The sequence below is a fragment of the Cetorhinus maximus genome, chromosome 28, assembly GCF_964194155.1.
Source record: "Cetorhinus maximus chromosome 28, sCetMax3.hap1.1, whole genome shotgun sequence".
NCBI lineage: Eukaryota > Metazoa > Chordata > Chondrichthyes > Lamniformes > Cetorhinidae > Cetorhinus > Cetorhinus maximus.
In genome coordinates, this window is record NC_135906.1 from 13,415,156 (window position 1) to 13,435,990 (window position 20,835).

The 20,835-nt window shown below is 44.1% G+C and overlaps 1 protein-coding gene across 1 annotated transcript in view; it reads left to right on the plus strand.

Moving 5' to 3' along the window:
* The window catches only part of LOC144668810 (adhesion G protein-coupled receptor E3-like), a 92,995-nt gene that overhangs the window by 42,177 nt on the left and 29,983 nt on the right, over positions 1-20,835 (plus strand). Inside the window, exons 4-8 of the mRNA XM_078531184.1 lie at positions 2,676-2,822; positions 4,656-4,805; positions 9,788-9,928; positions 12,274-12,341; positions 18,078-18,212. Coding sequence (XP_078387310.1) covers positions 2,676-2,822; positions 4,656-4,805; positions 9,788-9,928; positions 12,274-12,341; positions 18,078-18,212 — 641 coding nt within the window. The remainder of the gene's footprint in view (positions 1-2,675; positions 2,823-4,655; positions 4,806-9,787; positions 9,929-12,273; positions 12,342-18,077; positions 18,213-20,835) is intronic.

Here is a 20,835-nt window from a genome sequence, read left to right on the forward strand (position 1 = left end):
ATGTGAGGTTTTCAATTTCAAACCCTAACCATCTGTTGCCTTTACTGTGTGAATTTGCCATTCGAGGGGTCACTTTGGTGAGACAATTGTCTGTGGGTCATTGCCCCTCAGGGTCGAAGTTATGTTGATTCCAACTCAGTCCATGGAAGGCCTTTATTTCTATCAAGAAAAGGCAATTGTTCCTCCATGAGTATGCACTAGACTTGATCTATGGCCCCAAGGGTATGGGGCAGGTGTCTGGCACATTGAACCACCACTTATTCCCTGTTTTTGTTACTCTTGTATTTCAGATGAGGACGAGTGCCTTACTAATTCATGTGGGCCCAATGGCCAATGTCACAACACCGAAGGGAGTTATTCCTGTACTTGTGAAATAGGATTTTCCTCAGATTCCAGAGATCATGAGTTAACTGGTCAAGCCAAACCCTACTGTTGGGGTGAGCAAAATGACAGACTTGGCCTTGGTCTGAAGCAATACTGTTTTCTCTTCAATGCTCCCTCTCTGCTTTAGTGCTTGTCCCACAATATTCTACAATTTCTCCATTATCATCAGCTCAGCCCTCAACAGATGCAACTTATCATTGAGACTCACATTTCAATCATCTCAGTTCATCTCCCGTAATTCAATTGCTGCTCTCTGGACTAGTGTTTGCCAATATTCTTACTCAGTCCCTCTCCCCATGCACTGTTCATCCCCAACAAGGTTGCTAAAATCAATTAAAAGCCTACCATTAAACCCTTCTTTTGTCTCCAACTATTGGTCCATCTTCAATTGCACCTTCTCTAAGAGTTCTTTATTCTTTCATTTGGTTATCACTGGCAAGGCTGGCAGTTGTTGCCCATCCCCCTTTGCTCTTGAACTGAGTGGCTTGCCAGGCCATTTTAGAGTCAGCCACATTGTTGTGGGTCTGGAGTCACATGGAGACCAAACTAGGTAAGGGCGGCAAATTTCCTTCCCTAAAGGCCATGGAAGGTTTTTACAACAATTGATGGTGATTTATGATCGCCAACACTGAGACTAGCTTTCAATTGGAATGAGCAATGCCTGAGCATTAATCTGGGCCTCTGTATTACTGGCCCAGTGACATTACCACCTTGCCACTATGTCCCCAAAGTCTGAAATTAATCACTGTCACCCAACTCACTTCTCCCACCACTCCCTATTCAAATCCATTCAATGTTTATGGTCCTAAATCTAAACAAAGGAATCTACAACCGTATGAGGCATGAGTTGGCTAAGATAGATTGGGGAACTTCATTGTAAGGCATGATGGTGGATAGGCAATGATTGATATTTAAGGAGCCAATATATGCATTGCAACAGTTGTACATTCCTTTCTAGAGCAAAAACACAACAGGATGAGTGGCCCACCATGGCTAACAAAATAAATTAAGGATAGTACTAGATCCAAAGAGGAATGAAAAGGTAGCAAGCCTAAGGATTGGGAGCAGTTTAAAATTCAGCAAAGGAGGACCAAGAGATTGATTAAGAGGGGAAAAATTAATTATGAGAACAAACTTGCATGGAACATAAAAACAGACTGTAAAACTTTTATAAGAATGTAAAAAGAAAAAGATTAGTGAAGACAAATGTAAGTCCCTTACAGTCTGAAACTGTAGAATTTATAATAGAGAACAAGGAAATGTCAGAGCAATTAAACAACTACTTTAGTTCTGTTTTCAAGGAGGAAGACACAAATAACTTCCCAGAAATATTAGGGAACCAAAGGTCTAGAGAGAAGGAGGAATTGAAGGAAATTAGAATTACTAAAAAGATGTGCTGGAGAAATTAATGAGACTGAAAGCCAATAAATCCCCAGGTAATCTACATCCTGATAATTTACATCCCAGTGTACTAAAGGAGGTGGCCATGAAAATAGTGGAATGCGTTGGTTGTCATCTTCCAAAATTCTGGAACGGTACCAGCAGATTGGAGGGCGGCAAATGTAACCCCACTATTTCAGAAAGGAGGGAGGGAGAAAATAGGGAATAACAGGCTGGTTAGCCTAACAACAGTCTTCGGGAAAATGCTAGAGTCTATTATAAAGGATGTGATAACAGGACACTTAGAAAATTCCCATCCGCATCTGCACGTATCTCTCTAACACTTCATTCCATTCTATCATAATGGCTTTCACCAGCCGCATGTCTCTGCTCTTCCATCTTTAGTCTACTATGTATTCCTACCTCCTTCCAGCCCCACTGCCAATGAAGGAGCCTTGCCCCCGCTCTAAAACACTATCCCTAAACCTTGCTACATCTGGCCCCACATTCAGAAAGCCTTTTCGAACAATGCCCTCCACCTCCCCTATCTTAAAGGTGCAAAATATTACATTTTGAGAATGCGACATTCAGGCTAAAATGACAAGTTAAACTTATTTACGAAGTAATTAATCAGATGCAACATCTAAAGGTAAGAGGTATGTCGTTTTTAATTTAAGTTTTTCAGTGAAAGTTTGCTACTTAAGGGTCAGCTTTGTGCGGATTTGTTTGTGGGTGTTTTCCCATTAGGATATAAGTTAAGGCAACTCAAACCTCATTTCACGGAAGAAATGTATTTACACCGCACAGGTAATTGTTTATAAGTGAGGGTTGGATTTGAACCCAGGTCCAAATTATGCGGCTAGCGTTGGACACAATGCACCATCGTGCTTATCACTTTTCTTATATTGCAGATGTTGACGAGTGTCTCTCAGACCCATGTGGAGCCAATGCATACTGTCGTAACAGCAATGGGAGCTTTTCCTGTACTTGTGTTAAAGGCTTTTACTCAGATTCCGGAGATCATTCTTTTGCTGGTCACCGCGTGTCATACTGTAAAGGTAAATGCAATTACAAACTGGGCATTGGTCTTAAGCAATATTGATGTCTGCAGCGCGTTCTTCATTGTCGATTTTCAGCTTTAGCACTAGTCGCAATATGTAACATTTTCTCCTTGATCAACACTCCAGCCTTCAACAGTGCATCTTCTCAATGAGACTCGCTTGCTCCCTTCACCCGTCTCCTGTAGTCCAACTGCTGCTCCTTGCTTTAATACTCACCAATCTCATTACCCACTCCCTCTCCTCAAGCACTGTTCCTCCCCATTGAATCCACTATAATTAACCTTCCCTTTAAAATCCTACACAGCCTTCTGTTGTCTCAAGCTATTGGCTCACATCCCTTGCCTCACCTTCCCTAAAAGTCTGGAATGAATCATTCTCTCCCAACTCAGTGCCCAGCACTGCCCATTTTGAGTTTGCCCAATCGGGCATCTGTTTCACTCCCAGCAATGTGACTGTCTTGGTCAAAGTTACCAACCGCATTCTGTGTGGCCGTTTGCAGTCCGTTATCCTTCCTCATCCTCCTCAATCTGTCTGTGGTTTGTGACATTAAGGCGGGATTTTCCGCTCCCGCCCGCTGCCGGGATCTTCCGGTCCTGCCGCAGGTCAATGGTCTTCCGGCTGGGGCACCACCTCACCCGCGGAGGGCCCCACCCACGACCGATCCAGAAAGTCCCGGCCATAGTCAACGGCACTATTCTGATCAATTACTTCTACTCAACGGACTGCGTCCTTGGCACCATCCTTACGTTCTTCCATTTCTACCTATGCCATGGGAAACGGCCCATCTCCAGCAAGGGTTTCATCTCCTGCGCACACATGGACACCAAGCTCTCATCCTTGGCTCCCTTCTATCTTTCATCTACATGTCTGCCCCATGTAGGTCTGGGATAGACTTACTACTAAAGTAGATAGTATCCATTTTATCTGCCCTTGATTGTACAACGACTGTTAATTGTCAAACGTTATTGCTGCTCAGTGTCAGCCAAACCAAAGGCATTGAGGTGGATCTCGATTTTGTGTGATTGTGTAATATGGATCAATACACACAGCCTCACATTCTGGCTGCTTGACTGCCAGCCTAGAGCACTCCATTCATACCTCTTTTCCAACTTCTCCAAATCTCTCCTGGTGCATCTCCCTGGTTCCACCATACACATACTTCACCCAATCCCCATGTTACACATCATCCTTCTCATTTGCCGCCTTTGTCCTCGATGGCCTGAACCAGCTCCTGTCCCTCAACATATCAGTCTCAAAATCATCATCCTCATCCACGCAAATCACCTGACGGCTTCATCCCTTCTTCTCTGTCTGGAACTCTGATCAGCCCCACCTTCTTCCACCCTTAGCCTGCCACTACGTCCCCATCCCCACTGTCAATGAGCGAGTCTTCACCTATCTTGCCTCACACTCTGGAACACTGCCCCTAAACTGTTTCACCTTGCTACATTTGTACCCACATTCAAGAGTTCTCCCCAGTGTCAATGTTTATCCCTCAGTGAACTCCAAAAGGCAGGTCGCCTGGCCTTTATCACATCGCTGGCTGTGGGAGCTTGTTGTGCACAAGTCGGCTGCCTCTTTTCCCACATTACAACAGTGACTACACTTCAAAAGTCCTTTGTTGGCCATAAAGCACTTCTTAGGCTGTGAAAGACACCCTACAAATCTAAGTCTTTCTTTCATTTATGCCTGGTGTCCACTGGAGTCACACAGTGTAGAACACCATACTCTTAACCAGGCAACGGTTACAGGCATCATATCACTCAATGAAAAAAAAAACAAGTCTTTGAAAATTAAGATTATTCAATGTTTCTATATATTTTCTTACAGATTATAATGAGTGTGAGACGACTTCAACAATATGTGGAAGTGATGCAACCTGTCACAACACTGAGGGGAGTTACTACTGTAAATGCCACAAAGGATTTGCCCGATCATCTGGGGAAACCAATTTTACTGGTTACAGCAAGGGATGTAAAGGTAAAAGCATCATGTAGGTTCTTTCTTGGGCCCAAATCTTTGGGGGCAAAACAATGTGACCAGGAGATTCTGTGACAGTATTTTTTAATGAGTTATTCAACAAGGGAAAGCGTTATTTAGCCTAGAATGAATTAGCGACCGTGACTTCACATGAATGAGTCACTTCTAAATATTTGACTGTTCAAAACAGCTTCAGTGTTGCTTTCTGTTATGTGGTGTCATGCCATCTCTGTCTAATTTCACTGTGCCCAGATCTAATCTTGAGGAACATTTGCAAGCAGATATTTCTCTTAAATCTCACCATTTGAGAATTTTCTTCCCCAGCAATTGTCCTCCTCCATCCTCGTCATTATTCTTATCCTTAACGTGCAGGGGCTTTCTCCGAGGGCAATGGGTAAGGGCAGGTAGAAAGGAAACAAGGAAAAAAATACTTGCATTTATAAAATTTCCCTAACAATCCCAAAGCATTTGACATTGAAGGGTAGTCACTGCAGGTTGGGGGCAGTGACATACCGGTTAAATTGCTGGGTTAGTACTCTAGCGGTCTGGACTAATGATCTAGAGATGAGTTTAAATTGCACCACGGCAACTGGGAAATTTAAATATAATTTTAATAAATAAAAAGTTGGTATTGTGGCCATGGATCTGCAAGATTATCATAATAAACCCATCTGGTTCACAAATGTCCTTCAGGGGAGAAACTGTTAGTGTTCCGGCTTATCTGCAATTCTAAAACACAGCAGTATTGTGGCATAGTGGTAATGCACTGGATTAGTAATCCTGAAACCCAGGATTGTGCTCTGGGGGCATGGGTTCAAATCCCACCATAGTAGCTGGTGGAATTTAAATTTAATTAACAAACCTGGAATTGAAAGCAAGTCTCAGTAATGGTGACCATGAAAGTATCATCGATTGTTGTAAAAACCCACCTGGTTCACTAACGCTTAGGGAAGGAAATCTGCCACCCTCACCCGGTCTGGCCTACATGTGACCCCAGACCCACAGAAATGTGGTTGACTCTTAACTGTCCTCTCAAATGGTCTAGCAAGCCACACTTGTGGGGGAAATTAGGGATGGGAAATAAATGCTGACATTGCCAGTGACATCCTCATCCCATGAAAGAATAGTAAGGGGTAAAAAAGGCCTAGCAAGCCACTAGTTTAACAACAATAAACGAAAGCTTTGTCATCCCCTGTGAATGAATGTTTAAAATGGATTGAGAGGTAAATACAAGTCAGGACAAGAGTGAGAACACCCCCTGCTCATCTTTATAATCAGGTGCTTTACATCCACCCACGGGCCTCAGTTTAATGACACGTGAAAATGGTGGGACCTTTGATATTGTGCAGGTCAGAGGCTGGGAATCCTGCAGCGAGTAACTCACCTCCTGACTCCCCAAAGCCTGTCCACCATCTACAAGGCACAAGTCAAGAGTGTGATGGAATACTCCCCACTTACCTGGATGAGTGCAGCTCCAACAACACTCAAGAAGCTTGACACCTTCCAGGACAAAGCAGCCCGCTTGATTGGCATCCCATCCACCACCTTCAACATTCACTTCCTCCATCATCGATGCACAGTGTGTACCATCTACAAGATGCACTGCAGCAACTTAGAATCACAGAAAGCACAGAAAGAGGTCTCTTGGCCCATTGTGTCTGCACCGGAATAAAAGGCTCCTTCGACAGCACCTTCCAGATTGGCGATCTCTACCAGCTGGAATGATAAGAGCAGTAGACACGTGGGAGCATCTGTGTTCCCCTCCAAGCCACATACCATCCTGACTTGGAATTATATTGCTGTTCTTTCACTGTCGCTGGGTCAAAATCCTGAAACTCCCTCCCGAATGGCACTGTGGGTGTACCAACACCACATGGACTGGAGCAGGTCAAGAAGGCAGCTCACCACCACCTTCTCGAGGGCAACTAGGGATGGACAATAAATGCTGGCCCAGCCACACACCCTGTGAAAGAATTATAAAAAACTCCTTCAGTACTGCACTGTAAGTGTCAGCCTAGATATTGAGCTCAAATCTTTTGAACAGAACATGAACCTGCAGTGTAATGGTTTAATAAAATAAATATGCTGATGAGTGGTGTAGATTATGAGCTGTCAGTGACATCACTAGTCATGTGCTAGAGTCCCAAGAGAGAGGATGGACCACTCGGTACTCAGGTTTTAGACTAGGTATGTGTCTCCTATCATATATAGTGTTAACAAACTAGTTTAAATAGTCATTTGGTAGTGCAGAACTTGAGTATTGCTGAGAAAAGAGACATTTTTTGTCAAAGCTTTTCATCTTGCACTCATCGGGACAATTTGCAAGAAAATACCAGTGTCAGGGGAAACAACATATTTATACTGTATGAGAAGAAAATGCTGATTGGTTGGCATGTGGACTCTGATTGGTAGAGGCATTGCCATGGAGAATGCACCAGCTGATGGTGATTGACAGTTAACTGCCAAGCGTTGTTTGACATTTAAACCAGGCAGCTTAACTCTGAGCGGTCAAGACATTGCCCTGAGGAGTGAACCGGCGAAAGGCTGTCACTTATTTTGTTTAGCTGAAACAGGCCCAATGTGTGTTCGTGTTCTTTCTGTCTGCAAAGAACCGGGCCCCGTGTGTTAATATATGTACCAGTACACGCAGATGCACCCCAACTGACAATCTTAAATTGGTTGTCAGCATAATTGTTAGCACACTGAGGGTTATTTAGCAATTGCAGAATCCTATCTAATGCTGGACACTGCGTTTTGAGTTTTGCAAGCACGGGCTGGTTGGGTACAGTCCGTACCTTGCCCGTTGCAATCAGTGGAAGGAACATGCCAGCCAGGATTTTACTGCTCCTCCCACCTGGCAGGATATTACAGTCTCGCCGGACTGAATGGAGATTTAAATGGCTCGCTGCATCAGCTGGGGGGAGATACGCCGAGGTGGGGCCATAAAATCCTGGCTGCTGTTTGATACGATCTGCCAGTCTCTTCTCACACTGTATAAACATGTTGTTTCCCCTGAGATTGGTATTTTCTTGCGCATTGTCCCGATGATGAGTGATCTTCGACCAAAAATGTCCTTTTGTCAGCAAAACTATTTAAAGCATGTAGCAGACTAAGACGACAGTCTAGCTAGACAGGTCACCCAAAGGAGGAGCCAGCAACCGTGCTAAGAGTACAGAAAGCGGAACCCAGAACTTTCTGATTCAGGGGCGAGATTGCTACCCATTGAGCCATAGCTGACGCATATGTGGTAAAATAATCACACCACAAACACCCATTAACACGCTAAGTTCTTAAAGTTATTTGCAAAATGCTCGCAGCTGCAAATCAAAGATGCTCAAGTAGCAGGTTATCAACTACAGATCTCCTTTAAATAACTCCTATTTGAAAAGACTGGCTGACCTAACAGAAGAGTATATCAACGTCAAAAATTGACTAATTTTTCCCTCAAGGAGAAAGAAGTGTATTGAATGAGCGCTTTTCACACCTTTAGGACATCCCAGAGTGTTTTACAGCTCATGATAATAACTTTGGCAGTGTCGTCACTGTTGTATTGTAGGAAACACAAATTTGCACATAGCAAGATTCCACAAACAGCATTGAACTAATGACCAGAGAGCTTGTTTTTTTAAGTGATGTTGCTCGCAGGAAAAATATTGAGGGCAGGAGGAAGAGAGAGGAGATGGGGAGGAGAGAGAGGAGATGGGGGGGAGAGAGAGGAATAGGGGAGGAAGAGTCAAAAGGGTCAAAAGCCTGGAACTCCCTCCCTAACAGCACTGTGGGTCTACCTACACCACAGGGACTGCAGCGGTTCAAGAAGACAGCTCACTGCCACCTTCTCAAGGGTAACGAGGGATGGGCAATAAATGCTGGCCCAGCCAGCGACCCCCACATCCCGTGAATGAATTTTTAAAAAAACACTGGAGAGAAACTCCTCTGCTCTTCTTTGAAATAGGGGTCAGGATTTTCTGGCCCCCGTTGACTTTCGGCAGGGCCAGACGATCCCTGAGACTGGCGGGGCCGGAAGATTCCTCCCAGGATCTTTATTGTCTACCCTGAGGCCTCAGTTTAACAGCGGTCCCAAAAGGTGGCACCTCTACAAAGAGTCCCCCTGCAAAGGAGTATCACAGTGTCACATGTCAGCCTTGGCTTTGTGGTCATGTTTTTGGAGCGGGATTGTGTTATCTTGTGTTAATGAATTCTTGGCCTGGTTGTGATGGGGATTTTTTTTCCCCCCTCGTGTCCCAGAACCGACCAGGAAATAGAAAGAGGCAAAATTCAGGCTGAACTGAATCCTAACTCGATTTATCCCAAGACTTAATGCCCTGACTGGGGCTCATTGCCAGGGGTCCCTCATGTTTATTGGACCGTTTCGACAAGATTCTTCGGCGCTGTACAGGATGCCTGCTCGGAAGGCTGGTGGCTGCAGTGGGATTACCAACCTGGAGATCACCACCCACAGCTCCGGGCCACAACACTCATGTATAAGGGCATGTTGCCATGGCAACTCGGACTCCCTGAGTGAACCATAACACCCCACAGCCACGGTGGTCGGTACAACTTTAGTAACTCCGAATGTGCACATGATAGAAGTAAATGGCATGTGAAAGCATAATTCATTAAGTTTTAAGAAAACGCTGTTTGAATTTCTAAGCTTGAACATGACTGCCATCTTTTGTGTTACATTGTTCAATCTGATTTTCCAATAGTTCATCTCCTACTGTCTTCATTTTCATCAGTGTTACCATTCGAAATAAAATTTTAAAAGCTGAACACTATATTACCATTATAAAAAAAAATTTATGATTTATACTTTTGCGTTCCGTTTACAGTTTGCTTCTATCTTGTGCACACCCAAAGTTCAAAGTTCCCGAAGGACTTTATCCACCACTCTGTATATAGTACTGTGCGCACATACACACAGGAGCGATGGGAGTCAGTTACTCGCAGCATACGGTGTGATAATATCCACTCCTCTGTTACAGACGTGGACGAATGCCTTCAGAACCGGTGTGGCTCCAATGCAACCTGTAGCAACACAGTCGGGAGTTATACCTGCACCTGTAACCCCGGCTTTATATCATCATCTGGGGGCACCAGACTGAATCACAGTGATATATGCGTCGGTAAGAGTTTTACATTTTATTCTGCCAATTTCCAATTGTCTGTTCTCTCTCCTGCAGCTGCAAGGCTGATGCACCAGTGCAGTACTGCACTGTCCAGGGTGTCATCAAGTGGATCAGATACAAAACCAAGGCATTATTTTGAGTAAAAACAAAAATACCTGGAAAAACTCAGCAGGTCTGGCAGCATCTGCGGAGAGGGATACAGTTGACGTTTCAAGTCCGTACGACCCTTCATCAGAACTAAAAAATATAGATATGAGATAAAATATAAGCTGGTAGAGGGGGTGGATGGGACAGGTAGAGCTCGATAGAGGACCAGTGATAGGTGGAGGCCAAGAAGATACAGCCAAAGATGTCATAGACAAAAGGACAAAGGGGTGTTGACGGTGGTGATATTATCTAAACGATGTGCTCATGGGGACATTAAGGGTAGAAAGCAGGACAAGCTAGTGGCAGATGGCCCTAGTGGGGGTGGGGTGGGGAGAAGGGATCGAAATGGGCTAAAAGGTGGAAGTGAAACAATAGATCGAAATAAATATAAAAATAGGTGGGAAAAGAAAAATATATTTGTAAAAAAATCTCTCGCTGTGTCCTAGCCAACATTTATCCCTCCGCCAACAACACCTAAAAGCAGACTCTCTGCTCATGACCACTGCTGTGAGCAGTTTGGCTGCACTGCACTTTAAAAGCACTGTAATGGCTGTAAAATGCTTTGGGATCTCCATGGGTTCTGAAAGATGTTGAACAAACGCAAACCTTTCTTCATTTCGAGAGAGATTGAGTGAGACATTAACGGAGTATAACCTTCATTAAACAAATCACATCATGCACTCATTCTACTTTAGAACAAGTTCGTGAGAGACCTAATTTGTAGAAATTACGATAGGCTTTGCCCAGAGAATAACAGCAACGTTTTTCTTTATCCTTTCAGGGGGATGTGGGCATCACTGGCAAGGCCAGCGTTTGTTACCCACCCCTAATTGCCCTTGAACTGAGTGGCTTGCTAGACCATTTCAGGGGGCAGTTAAGAGTCAGCTGCATTACTGTGGGTCTGGAGGCACGTGTAGGCCAGAACGGGTAAGGAGGGCAGATTTCCTTCCCTAAAGGGGCATTAGTGAACCAGATGGGTTTTTACAACAATCGATGATAAGTTAGTGGGCCAGTATTTTGCAGTCCCGCCCATGGTGGGAATCATCGCTCCCGGGATGGAAAATTTGACTTTGGAAAGGAAAATCCCAGCCCTGGATGCCCATTACTGAGATGAACATAATTTTGGAGATTTATTAAATTCAAATTCCACCAGCTGCCATGGTGGGATTTGAGCCTATTTGAGGCCACAGCATTAGCCTGGGCCTACTGGGTTATACATCCAGTGACACTACCACTCGGCCACCATTTCCAGCAGCTCTTTAGATCAAGCCCACGTCCCATCACTTTCAGGTTTGCCTGCCAGATTAGGCTGAATTGATCATCGGGGGCAGACTCTGTCCAATAGACCGTTAAAATTGCTTTCCCACCCTGCGTAGGTCACAGGACCCCCAATGTGCATGAATTCCTGAGGTTCTCACCCGACTTAGGCAGATGCCAAGGCTGCCTAACTGAAGGTCCTGGGAAATACGACGACAGAGCAGAAACAGGTTGCTAAGTCAATGGAGTGTACAACAACAGCTTACATTCATATAGCACTTCCAATGTCATGAACCATCCCAAGGCACTTCACAGACGTGTTATAAAACAAAATATTATAAAATTTGACACCCAGCCACATAAGGAGATGTTATTTCAGATGACCAAAAGCTCGATCAAAGCGGGCAGGTATTAAGGAGTGTCTTAAGCGAGGAAAGCGAAATATTGAGTCAGAAGGATGTAGGGAGGGAATTTCAGAGCTTAGGGCCTAGCCAGCTGAAGGGGCATTCACCGATGGTGAAGCAATTAAAGTCGGGAATACCCAAGAGACCAGAATGAGAGGACCGCAGATATCACGGTGGGTTGTAGGGTCGGAGAAGACTACAGAGATCAACTTGCATTAATATAGCACCTTTAAGGTAGTAAAATGGCCCAAAGTACAGTGGATGAACTTTGACACCGAGCTACATAAGGAGATATGAGGACAGGTGGCCAAAAGCTTGGTCAAAGAGGTCAGTCTTATGGGTCTTTTCTGTGATGCATTTTTCCAACCTCTTGACCAAAGTTCATTTCTAGGGGATCAATTTAGCACATATTCATGGATCCATGATCTTGTTATGGAATTATAGGTTGCTTTATTGATGTCTTTGGATATGAGAAACTACTGTAGACAAATGATAAAATTCTGCCGTGCTTCACTTTTCTGTACTTCTCCCTAGAATTTGACTGTCCTTCTGATGATTTCACCAACTGCTCACCCATAACCTTGGAGGCAGAGTCAATGCAGGTAGGCTGTCTCCCATTTCCTTTCACTTTGACATTACTTATTTTTACTTCATTCTGGAGATGTGGGCCTCACTGGCAAGGCCGCTGTTGTGTATTCGCCACTTTCTTGCATATTTTTTATATTTGATTTGCCTCAGAGCAATGTAGAGATATCTTCAGTTGTTACGTGTACAACAGGTTTATTTACAAGAGTTTCTAAATACCTCTGCAATCACAAAATGTCCACACTCATGGTTAATCCAGCTCTGAGTTCTACTAGATTCTGTGGTATCTGTTTCCTTTGCTCTGACTCCACATGCAGACTTAACCAATCAAACACAGTGAGCATAGATCAGTTTACCAGGCTGTCATTATCAAACACAGATCAATTGAACAATTGAACACCACAACCACCATTTAGAGTCCATCACAAGTTGCCGTTGAGAAGATGGCGGTGGGTCTTCTTCTTGACCACTGTGGTCCATGAAGGTGAGGGTGCTTCACAGTCATGTCAGGGAGGGGTATCCAGGATTTTGATTCAGTGACGATGATGGAACGGGGACATATGTCTGAGTGAGAATCATGTGTTTGTGTGGGAATGCGTGTGTGGGTCAGTGTGTGGTTTGGAGGGGAACTTGGAGGTAACAGTGTTCACATATGTCTGCTGCCCTTGGACTTCCTGGGTGGGAAGAACCTGACTTTCTTGATAGTTCTCAAAGCCAATCACTAATAAATGAGAGCTACAGTTGCTATCTGATGCATGGCACTTGTGTCCATTGCAGAACTAATAATAAGGCAGCTTGGCCCTCTCTATGGCTTAGTGCATGAATGCATGACTGGGAATAATTAATATAATTTAAAGCTTTTCTTTCATAAGAGGCCCTATCTACTTCCTCAGATGGACACAAAACCTCGCCATGGTACTATTGTAAAGAAGAGTAATGTTCTCCCCTGTGTCCTGCCCAATATTTATCCCTCAACCAACATCACTAAAACAGATTAGCTGGTCATTATCGCTTTGCTGTTTGTGGGAGCTTGCTGCGGGCAAATTGGTAGTCACGTGTCCTAGGCTACAATGGCCCAAAAGAATTTCATCAGCGGTAAAGCACTTTGAAATGCCCTGAGGATGTGAAAGGTGCTATATAATTGCAACACTTTCCTTTCTTTGATGTGGAAAAATACAGTTTGAAGCCTCAGCTTGTGCTGAGTTTGTTAATGTCAGTCAGAGTGTCCTCAAAGGTTCAGCATCAGCTCTAAACTGAAGAGTAGATAAAGAGGATTCCTACCTGTATGTTATAACCCATGATGGAACCATCACCAGTGCAAAATTTGAGTGAAGACCAAATTGGATTTGGAGGTTTTATCTCCTGATCCTCTTCATTCTTCGGCCTCTAAAAACAATAACTTATGGGGTTGACTGATTGAAAAGAATTAAAATTCTTCAGTCCACCTCGGACAAGGTACTTGTATAAATAACTACCAAGACTCATGGATAGCTGGACATTGACTCTACCCTATTCTTATCTGAATGTTGGTTAAAAATGGACACAGGTACCAACCTGGATTGAAATACTTGAGATAAACCAACCGCTGATCGAGATGATCGAGAGAGGACATTACCAGATCACAAGCTGCTCAATGAAGGAACTTGTTGAAATGAAAAAAGAACGTCTTGCACTGTTCACACCCTCAGGACATCCCTAAGAGCTTTACAGCCAATTAATCACTTTCTTTAATAAACTCAACCAATTTGTGTACAACAAACTTGCAATGTCATCATGATCATTGGTTTGTTGAGGAACAAACATTGTCCAGGACACTGGGGAGAACTCCCATGTTCTTCTTTGAAATAATGCCATGGGATTTCTCACGTGAGAGAGCAAATGGGGCCTTGATTTGACTTCTCATCTGAAAGACAACACCTCTGACAGTGCAGCAGTCCCTCAGTACTGTATTGGAACATAGATTTTGTGCTCAAGTCTCTGGAGCAAGACTTGAACCCACAAACACCTGACTCAGTTGAGAGGGCTACCCTTTGAGCAATGACTGACACAAGGAGCTCACTGAGAACATTGTTTAGACCCTTAGAGAAGATATTTGGCTTGGGTCTATGGACTCCTCCATTGATATCAGTTGAGAAGGGAGATTGAGGGTTAGAGTTGTTAAAAACATTACCTAGTTCGATGCCTCAGTGGCTGTGAGGGAGAGGAACCTGAAGCAACCAATCCCATGCTCCTAGTGAGTATAGGTTGGGACAGGACTACAACACTGTAGCTGTATTATCCAATCTTAGCTCTCTATGTCTAGTTCACCTCTGCGAGTGTTGGTTAAGTGAATTGACCCTTTAGTTCCCCTTAAAACAGGAGATCAAAAGATGTTTTGATGAGGATGTCCCTCTTGATAAAATAATCACCCATCCATCATCACCTTAGCCATTCACTCCTTCCACCACCGACGCACAGTGTGCACCATCCACAAGACGCACAGCGGCAACTCCTTCAACAGCGACCAATCCCGCAGCCTCTACTATCTAGGAGGACAAGAGCAGCAGACACATGGGAACACCACCACCTACAAGTTCCCCTCCAATTCACACACCTGGAACGATATCACCTTTCCTTCATTATCACTGGTCAAATCCTGGAACCCACGACCTAGCAGCACTTTCACCAGGTGGGCCGCAGCTGCTGAGGAAGGCGGCCCACCACCGACTTCTCCAGGGAGACCAGGGATGGACATTAAATGCTGGCCTTGCTAGTGATTCCCACATCCCATGAATTCAGAAATAATAAAAGGAAAAACATAGACTCTGGATTGAGCAGAGTTTTTTTTTAATTCATTCATGGGATATGGGCATCGCTGGCTAGGCCAGCATTTATTGCCCCTCCCTAATTGCCCTTGTTCAGAGGGCACTTAAGAGTCAACCGCATGGCCTGGAGTCACATGTAGGCCAAACCAGGTAAGGACAACACCTTTCCTCCCTGAAAGGACATTAGTAAACAAGATGGGTTTTTATGACCAATCATCAAGAGGCAGCCAATGGAGGAGCGATTAAAATTGGCAAACAAATTAGAGACTTGTTCTCAGAGGGTTTTGGGGCTGGAAAAGATCACAGAGGTGGGGGAGGGGTGAGACTTTGGACAGATTTGCAAACAAGTTTCATGGTCATCAGACTTTTAATTCCAGATTTTTTTTTATTGTTAAATTCAAATTTCACAATCTGTCACCATGGGATTCAAACCTAGAGCATTACCCTGGGTCACTAGAATACTAGCCCAGTGACAATACCACGAAGCCACTAGCTCTCCCTAACCTTGTATAACCTTGATTTGCATTACACTAATAAATAACATTACCTTCTCAGCTTGTCGGAAGGAGCCACTTGTTGTCCTTTGCAGTACCAGGTGAGGTACAAATGCCAAATGTCATTTGGAAAAAAAAAGTCATATTCTAATCTTCGAACTGAAATAGATAACGCTAAAAAGGACAGGTGGGAAATAAACCTCAAAACAATGTCACTTAATGTGGCTCGTGGGCGGAACTTGATTTTAACGTTGGAACAAAGTGAAGGCAGACGGTGTCACGGAAGAAATGAGCATTACCCGCATTTGAAGATTTAATGTGGGCTTCTAATGCAGCCCAATTCTCACCCATTGAGAAACGTAATGCTGTGCTTCTGATGTAAGTGTTATAAAAGAAGGTTAGCAAGTGCTTCTGCTTAAACAGAAAAGAGACCTCAATAATTATCACCAGATGGAGGGATTTTTAATTCATTTGGTATCTGAGGAACCGGTCACGAGAGCGAGTTTCAGTTATACCTTTTATCTTTTAATTGCTCCCGATTAAAATGTCCAGATATTTCAAGGAAGCACGTTTTGAATAAGAACTTGCTTTTATATCCTATTAAAATTTCCCAAGGTGCTTTGCAGGAGCGTTATCAAGCAAAGTTTGACACAGAGCCACACAAGGGGGCTTTAGACAGGAAGTGAAATGGGTTTTAAGGAGCATCTTCACGGAGGAGAGAGAGAGAGAGAGAGGTTTATGAAGGGAATTGCAAAGCTTAGGGCCCAGGCAGCCAATGGAGGAGTGATTACAATTGGGAAACACAGGGGAAAAGAATTAGAGACTTGTTCTCAGAGGGTTTTAGGGCTGGAGAAGTTTACAGAGTTAGGGAGAGGTGAGACCTTGGACAGATTTGCGATCAAGGATGAGAATTTCAAAACCGAGACTTTGCTAGACTGGGAACGATCAGTAAGCACAGGGCTGATGGGTGATCAGCACTTTCATTTAAAATAATTATTTCACAAGATATGGGCTTCAATGGCTAGGCCAGCATTTTCATTGCCCGTCCCTCACTGCGTTTGAGATTGGGATTGTAGATTAGGATCCGGGAAGCAGAGTTTTAGGTGAGCTCAAGTTAGAAGAATTCTGCAGCTGCAAGGGCCTGAGCTGTCCAATCCTTAATGCCGCTGACACAAATTCATTTGTATAGCTGCGATGTATGAGTGGAACACATTTTGTTTCTTTACTAGCAGACGACCTGTGGCATTGCTCACGGCGACTCAGAGGAGATGGTGTTTGCAAACAACAGGGCATTGTCATGTGAGAGCATGGTGGGACAGTTTGACAAGACGGAAGTGTGACAATTGAAGGAAGTGCAAGCTCCACACAAGATTTTTACTGTATTCTTGGCCAGCTTGTTCTCAAAGTCCAACTGGTGCACTAATGTCCTTCAGCAAACGGGATCCTGCCATGCCTACCTGGTTTGGTCTACTTGTGACTCCAGTCCAATACTAAATGACTGTCTCAGGGGACTGGGCAAGGAATGTTGTTTTGCCAGTGCCACCCACACCTCAAGGGTAAATTTAAAAAAAATCTCTAGGAGCATTGCACTTGTGCATTGGAAGATTATAATGACAGTGTTGTCAACAGAGTTTGACTGAGAAGGTGGGAAAGGGAAGTGGATTTAATATTTATATGAAATGTGCATTCTACGCAAGGTTTTTTTCATATTAGAGACTGATTTGCTGCCTGTTATACACAGACTCAAAACTATCCATTTAGTAATTCATTTGTCCCAGAACCAAAAAAATATAATCACAAATTTCTTTCCATAACCTTCACGCAAGAATGTGCACTCTTTCTTTTCCGCAGGGTTGCCAACTCTCCAGGATTTGTCTGGAGACTCTAGGAATTGAAGATCAATCTCCAGCACTCTACTGTGTGCAACACTGGAGAAAACTCATCGGGACATTAAAAAAGATTGTCTTTTTTCTGTCATTTTCTTTACCAAGTATAAAAATATTAAAAGTGGGCAAAAAAAGGCTGTTTGGCTGACAGTCAAGCATCATCCAATTGGGCAATAAGACTTTTTGCTTTCCAATTGGTCTAGGAAGACATAAGGATGGATGTGTTGGCCACAAATGACTGGAGTGCGGGGGCAAGTCATTTGCTGAAATCTCCAGGAATAACATCTAATCACAATTGGCAACCCTACTGCCTACTCCATACAGATTGTAATCCCCAACACCCTACGTGTGGTATCATCGAACATCCAGTAACTCAATAATATGTCTTCAGGCTAAGAGTTGGGATGGTGCCTAGTGCATGGCAATAATATTCTTCCTGAGAATTACACATAACAGTCATGGCTTGTGCACATGTACCCATGTGCCATGGAAATGCTGCCCTTGTATCTTCTAATGTACTAAAGTATATGGATTTGACTCTCTGTCTCTCTCTCTTTCTCTCTTTCCAGGAGACCAATTCAACTCCTGAGCCAGTACATGAGGTTGACACTCCATACTGCTCGGTCATCGGCTTCTTCCGGGATCACAATGTGTGTGAGAAGTTACACAGTGAAGAGGATTTTGACTCTGAGCAGTATCTGATGGTAAGCAGCATGAAGGGGAGATTGGACTCACTTGGAACGTTATTTAGAAATGGTTCCTATGCTTGCCTCAAACACAGAACTCTGATTTGAGACCTCGGTTGCAATTCATTTCTTTTTACCAATTGCCCTTTTCACCCCCAAGCTAAGATGGGTCAGAATAACCATTGGCTATTATTCAGTATTTACAGCACAGATACAGGTCACTCAGCCCAACTGGTCCATGTCTGTCTATATATTCTACATAAGCCTCCTCCCAACCCTCTTCACCTAACCCCATCAACATAACCTGCTTCTCCTTTTTCCTCCTCATGTCCTTATTTAGCTCCCCCTTAAATGCATCTAAGCTATCTGACTCAACTACTCCGGGTAGTAGCAAGTTCCACACTTTACCCACTCTCCTGGTGAAGATGTTTCTCCTGAATCCCCACTTGGATTTATTAGTGACTACCTTACATTCATGGCCTCTGGTTCTGGTTCCACCCACAAGTGGAAACGTCTACACAATTAAACACTTTTCATTAGCTCCCCAGTCCCTCCCTTGATCAACCCATTTTCTCCCCATGTATTAGCTCAGGGAGTGACTAGCTCAGGCTATGCAACCATCTCTATGGCTTTCTATCTCATCTCAATCCTAAATTTCCACTCACCAGATGTGCAGGAGCCAACGGACCACAATCACGGATCTTGGCTCCTGTCCCTTCCCTTTTGCAAGGCACAGACTCTCAGTGTAGCTTTACGTACTATTTCAGAGGTTGAAGGGGCTCTGAGGGTCAGTAATACATCAGATAGTGCATCTACCCACTGGTCAATGAGGGGTCGGGATGCGGAGGGAGGTGATTGTTACAGCACCCAATTTAATGTACAGGCTTGAAGCATTTTCAGGTATGACACAAGCTTGGGTTTTGGGCCTATTTTCCAAAGAATGCTAGATAGAAAGAATTTGCATTTCTATCATCTTTCATGACCCCAAGACATCCCAAAGTATGTTGAACCAACAAAAGACTTATGAAGTGCCTGCACTGCTGTAATGCAACAGACAGAAGCACACAGCAAGATCCCATAAGCAGAGATGAGATAATGATCAGTGATGATCTGATCATTGGTTATGGGATAAATATTGGCCAGGACACAGGTAGGGACGGAGGATGTGGTGGGATGCAGGGAGGGTAGATCTTCTCTATTCTGCTTCAAAAGAGTGCCGTGGGGTCTTTTATGCCCACTTGAGAGAGAGGAAAATGGCACCTCTGACATTGCGACGCTCACTCAGTAATGCACTGGGTCAAAATCCTGGAACTCCCGACCTAATGGCACCTCCACCCATATAGACTACCGTGGTTCAAGAAGATGGCTCACCACCACCTTCTCAAGGGCAACAAATGCCTGCATTTTCGGCGATTCCCACAGGCCAGGAACAAATAGAAAAATTGCCAGTCTAGATTTTGTGCTCAGGTGAAACTTGGACCCACAAGCTTTGACTCAGGCCAAGCGTGCCACCACAAAACCAAGGCTTGCATCTATTTTATTTGCATAAGATTTGCAGCTATAACATGAGTGGGTCTTGGGTATGTTGCCAAATTTAGATTTGCGCTTCATAAAGCATAACCAGCGCAACACCAATTATCTGGTAAGCCGTCGGCTATCTACAAGGTATCATTGGTAATGTGGAGCTCAAGAAAGTTGTTGCTCATTGTGAGACTTATGCGTAACTCAAAATGTGAAGAGTTAGGTGTCGACTGAGTGTTGAGGCATCTCTCGGCGACAGCTGCAAATAAAACCAAAAACTTGAGTATTTTCTGAAGAGATTTGGGTGTCCGAGTACATCGATCAGTTAGTAGAAAGCAATCAAAAACATTGAATTTTGGCCTTTAGCTCAAGACGACTGGAATACCAAAGGCAGGAAATTAGGAAGTTATGCTTCAGCTGCATAAATACCTTGGTCAGGAGTAATGCTTTCCGCTTCAGATACCACACTTCATGCAGAATGCACTGGTCTCACTGTGAGTGCAGATGAAGATTTACCAGAATCAGTACCTGGGTTTAGAGGGTTAAATTATGAGGCCAAGATGCTTAAACTTGGCTTGTATTCACTTGAAGATGTACGGCTGAGAGTTTTTGTTTTATTCATTCATGGGATGTGAATGTGGCTGGCTAGGCCAGCATTTATTCCCCATCCCTTATTGCCCTTAAAGATGCTGGTGAGCTGCCCTCTTGAACTGCTGCAGTCCATGTGCTGTAGGTACACCCACAGTGCTGTTAGGAAGGGAGTTCCAGGGTTTTGACCCAGCGACAATGAAGGAACGGCGATATATTTCCAAGTCAGGATGGTGTGTGACTTGGATGGCAGCTTGCAAGTGGTGGTGCTCCCATGCGTCTGTTGCCCTTGTCCTTCCAGGTGGTAGAGGTTTCGGGTTTGGAAGGTGCTGTCGAAAGAGCCTTGGTGATTTCCTGCAGTGCATCTTGTAGATGGTACACATCTCCCAATGTGCGTCGGTGGTGGAGGGGATGAACGTTGAAGGTGGTAGATGTGGTGCCAATCGAGACCACTGCTTTGTCCTGGATAGTGTCGAGCTTCTTGAGTGTTTTTGCTGAGTGACTTGATTGAGGTGTTTAACACATTAAAAAG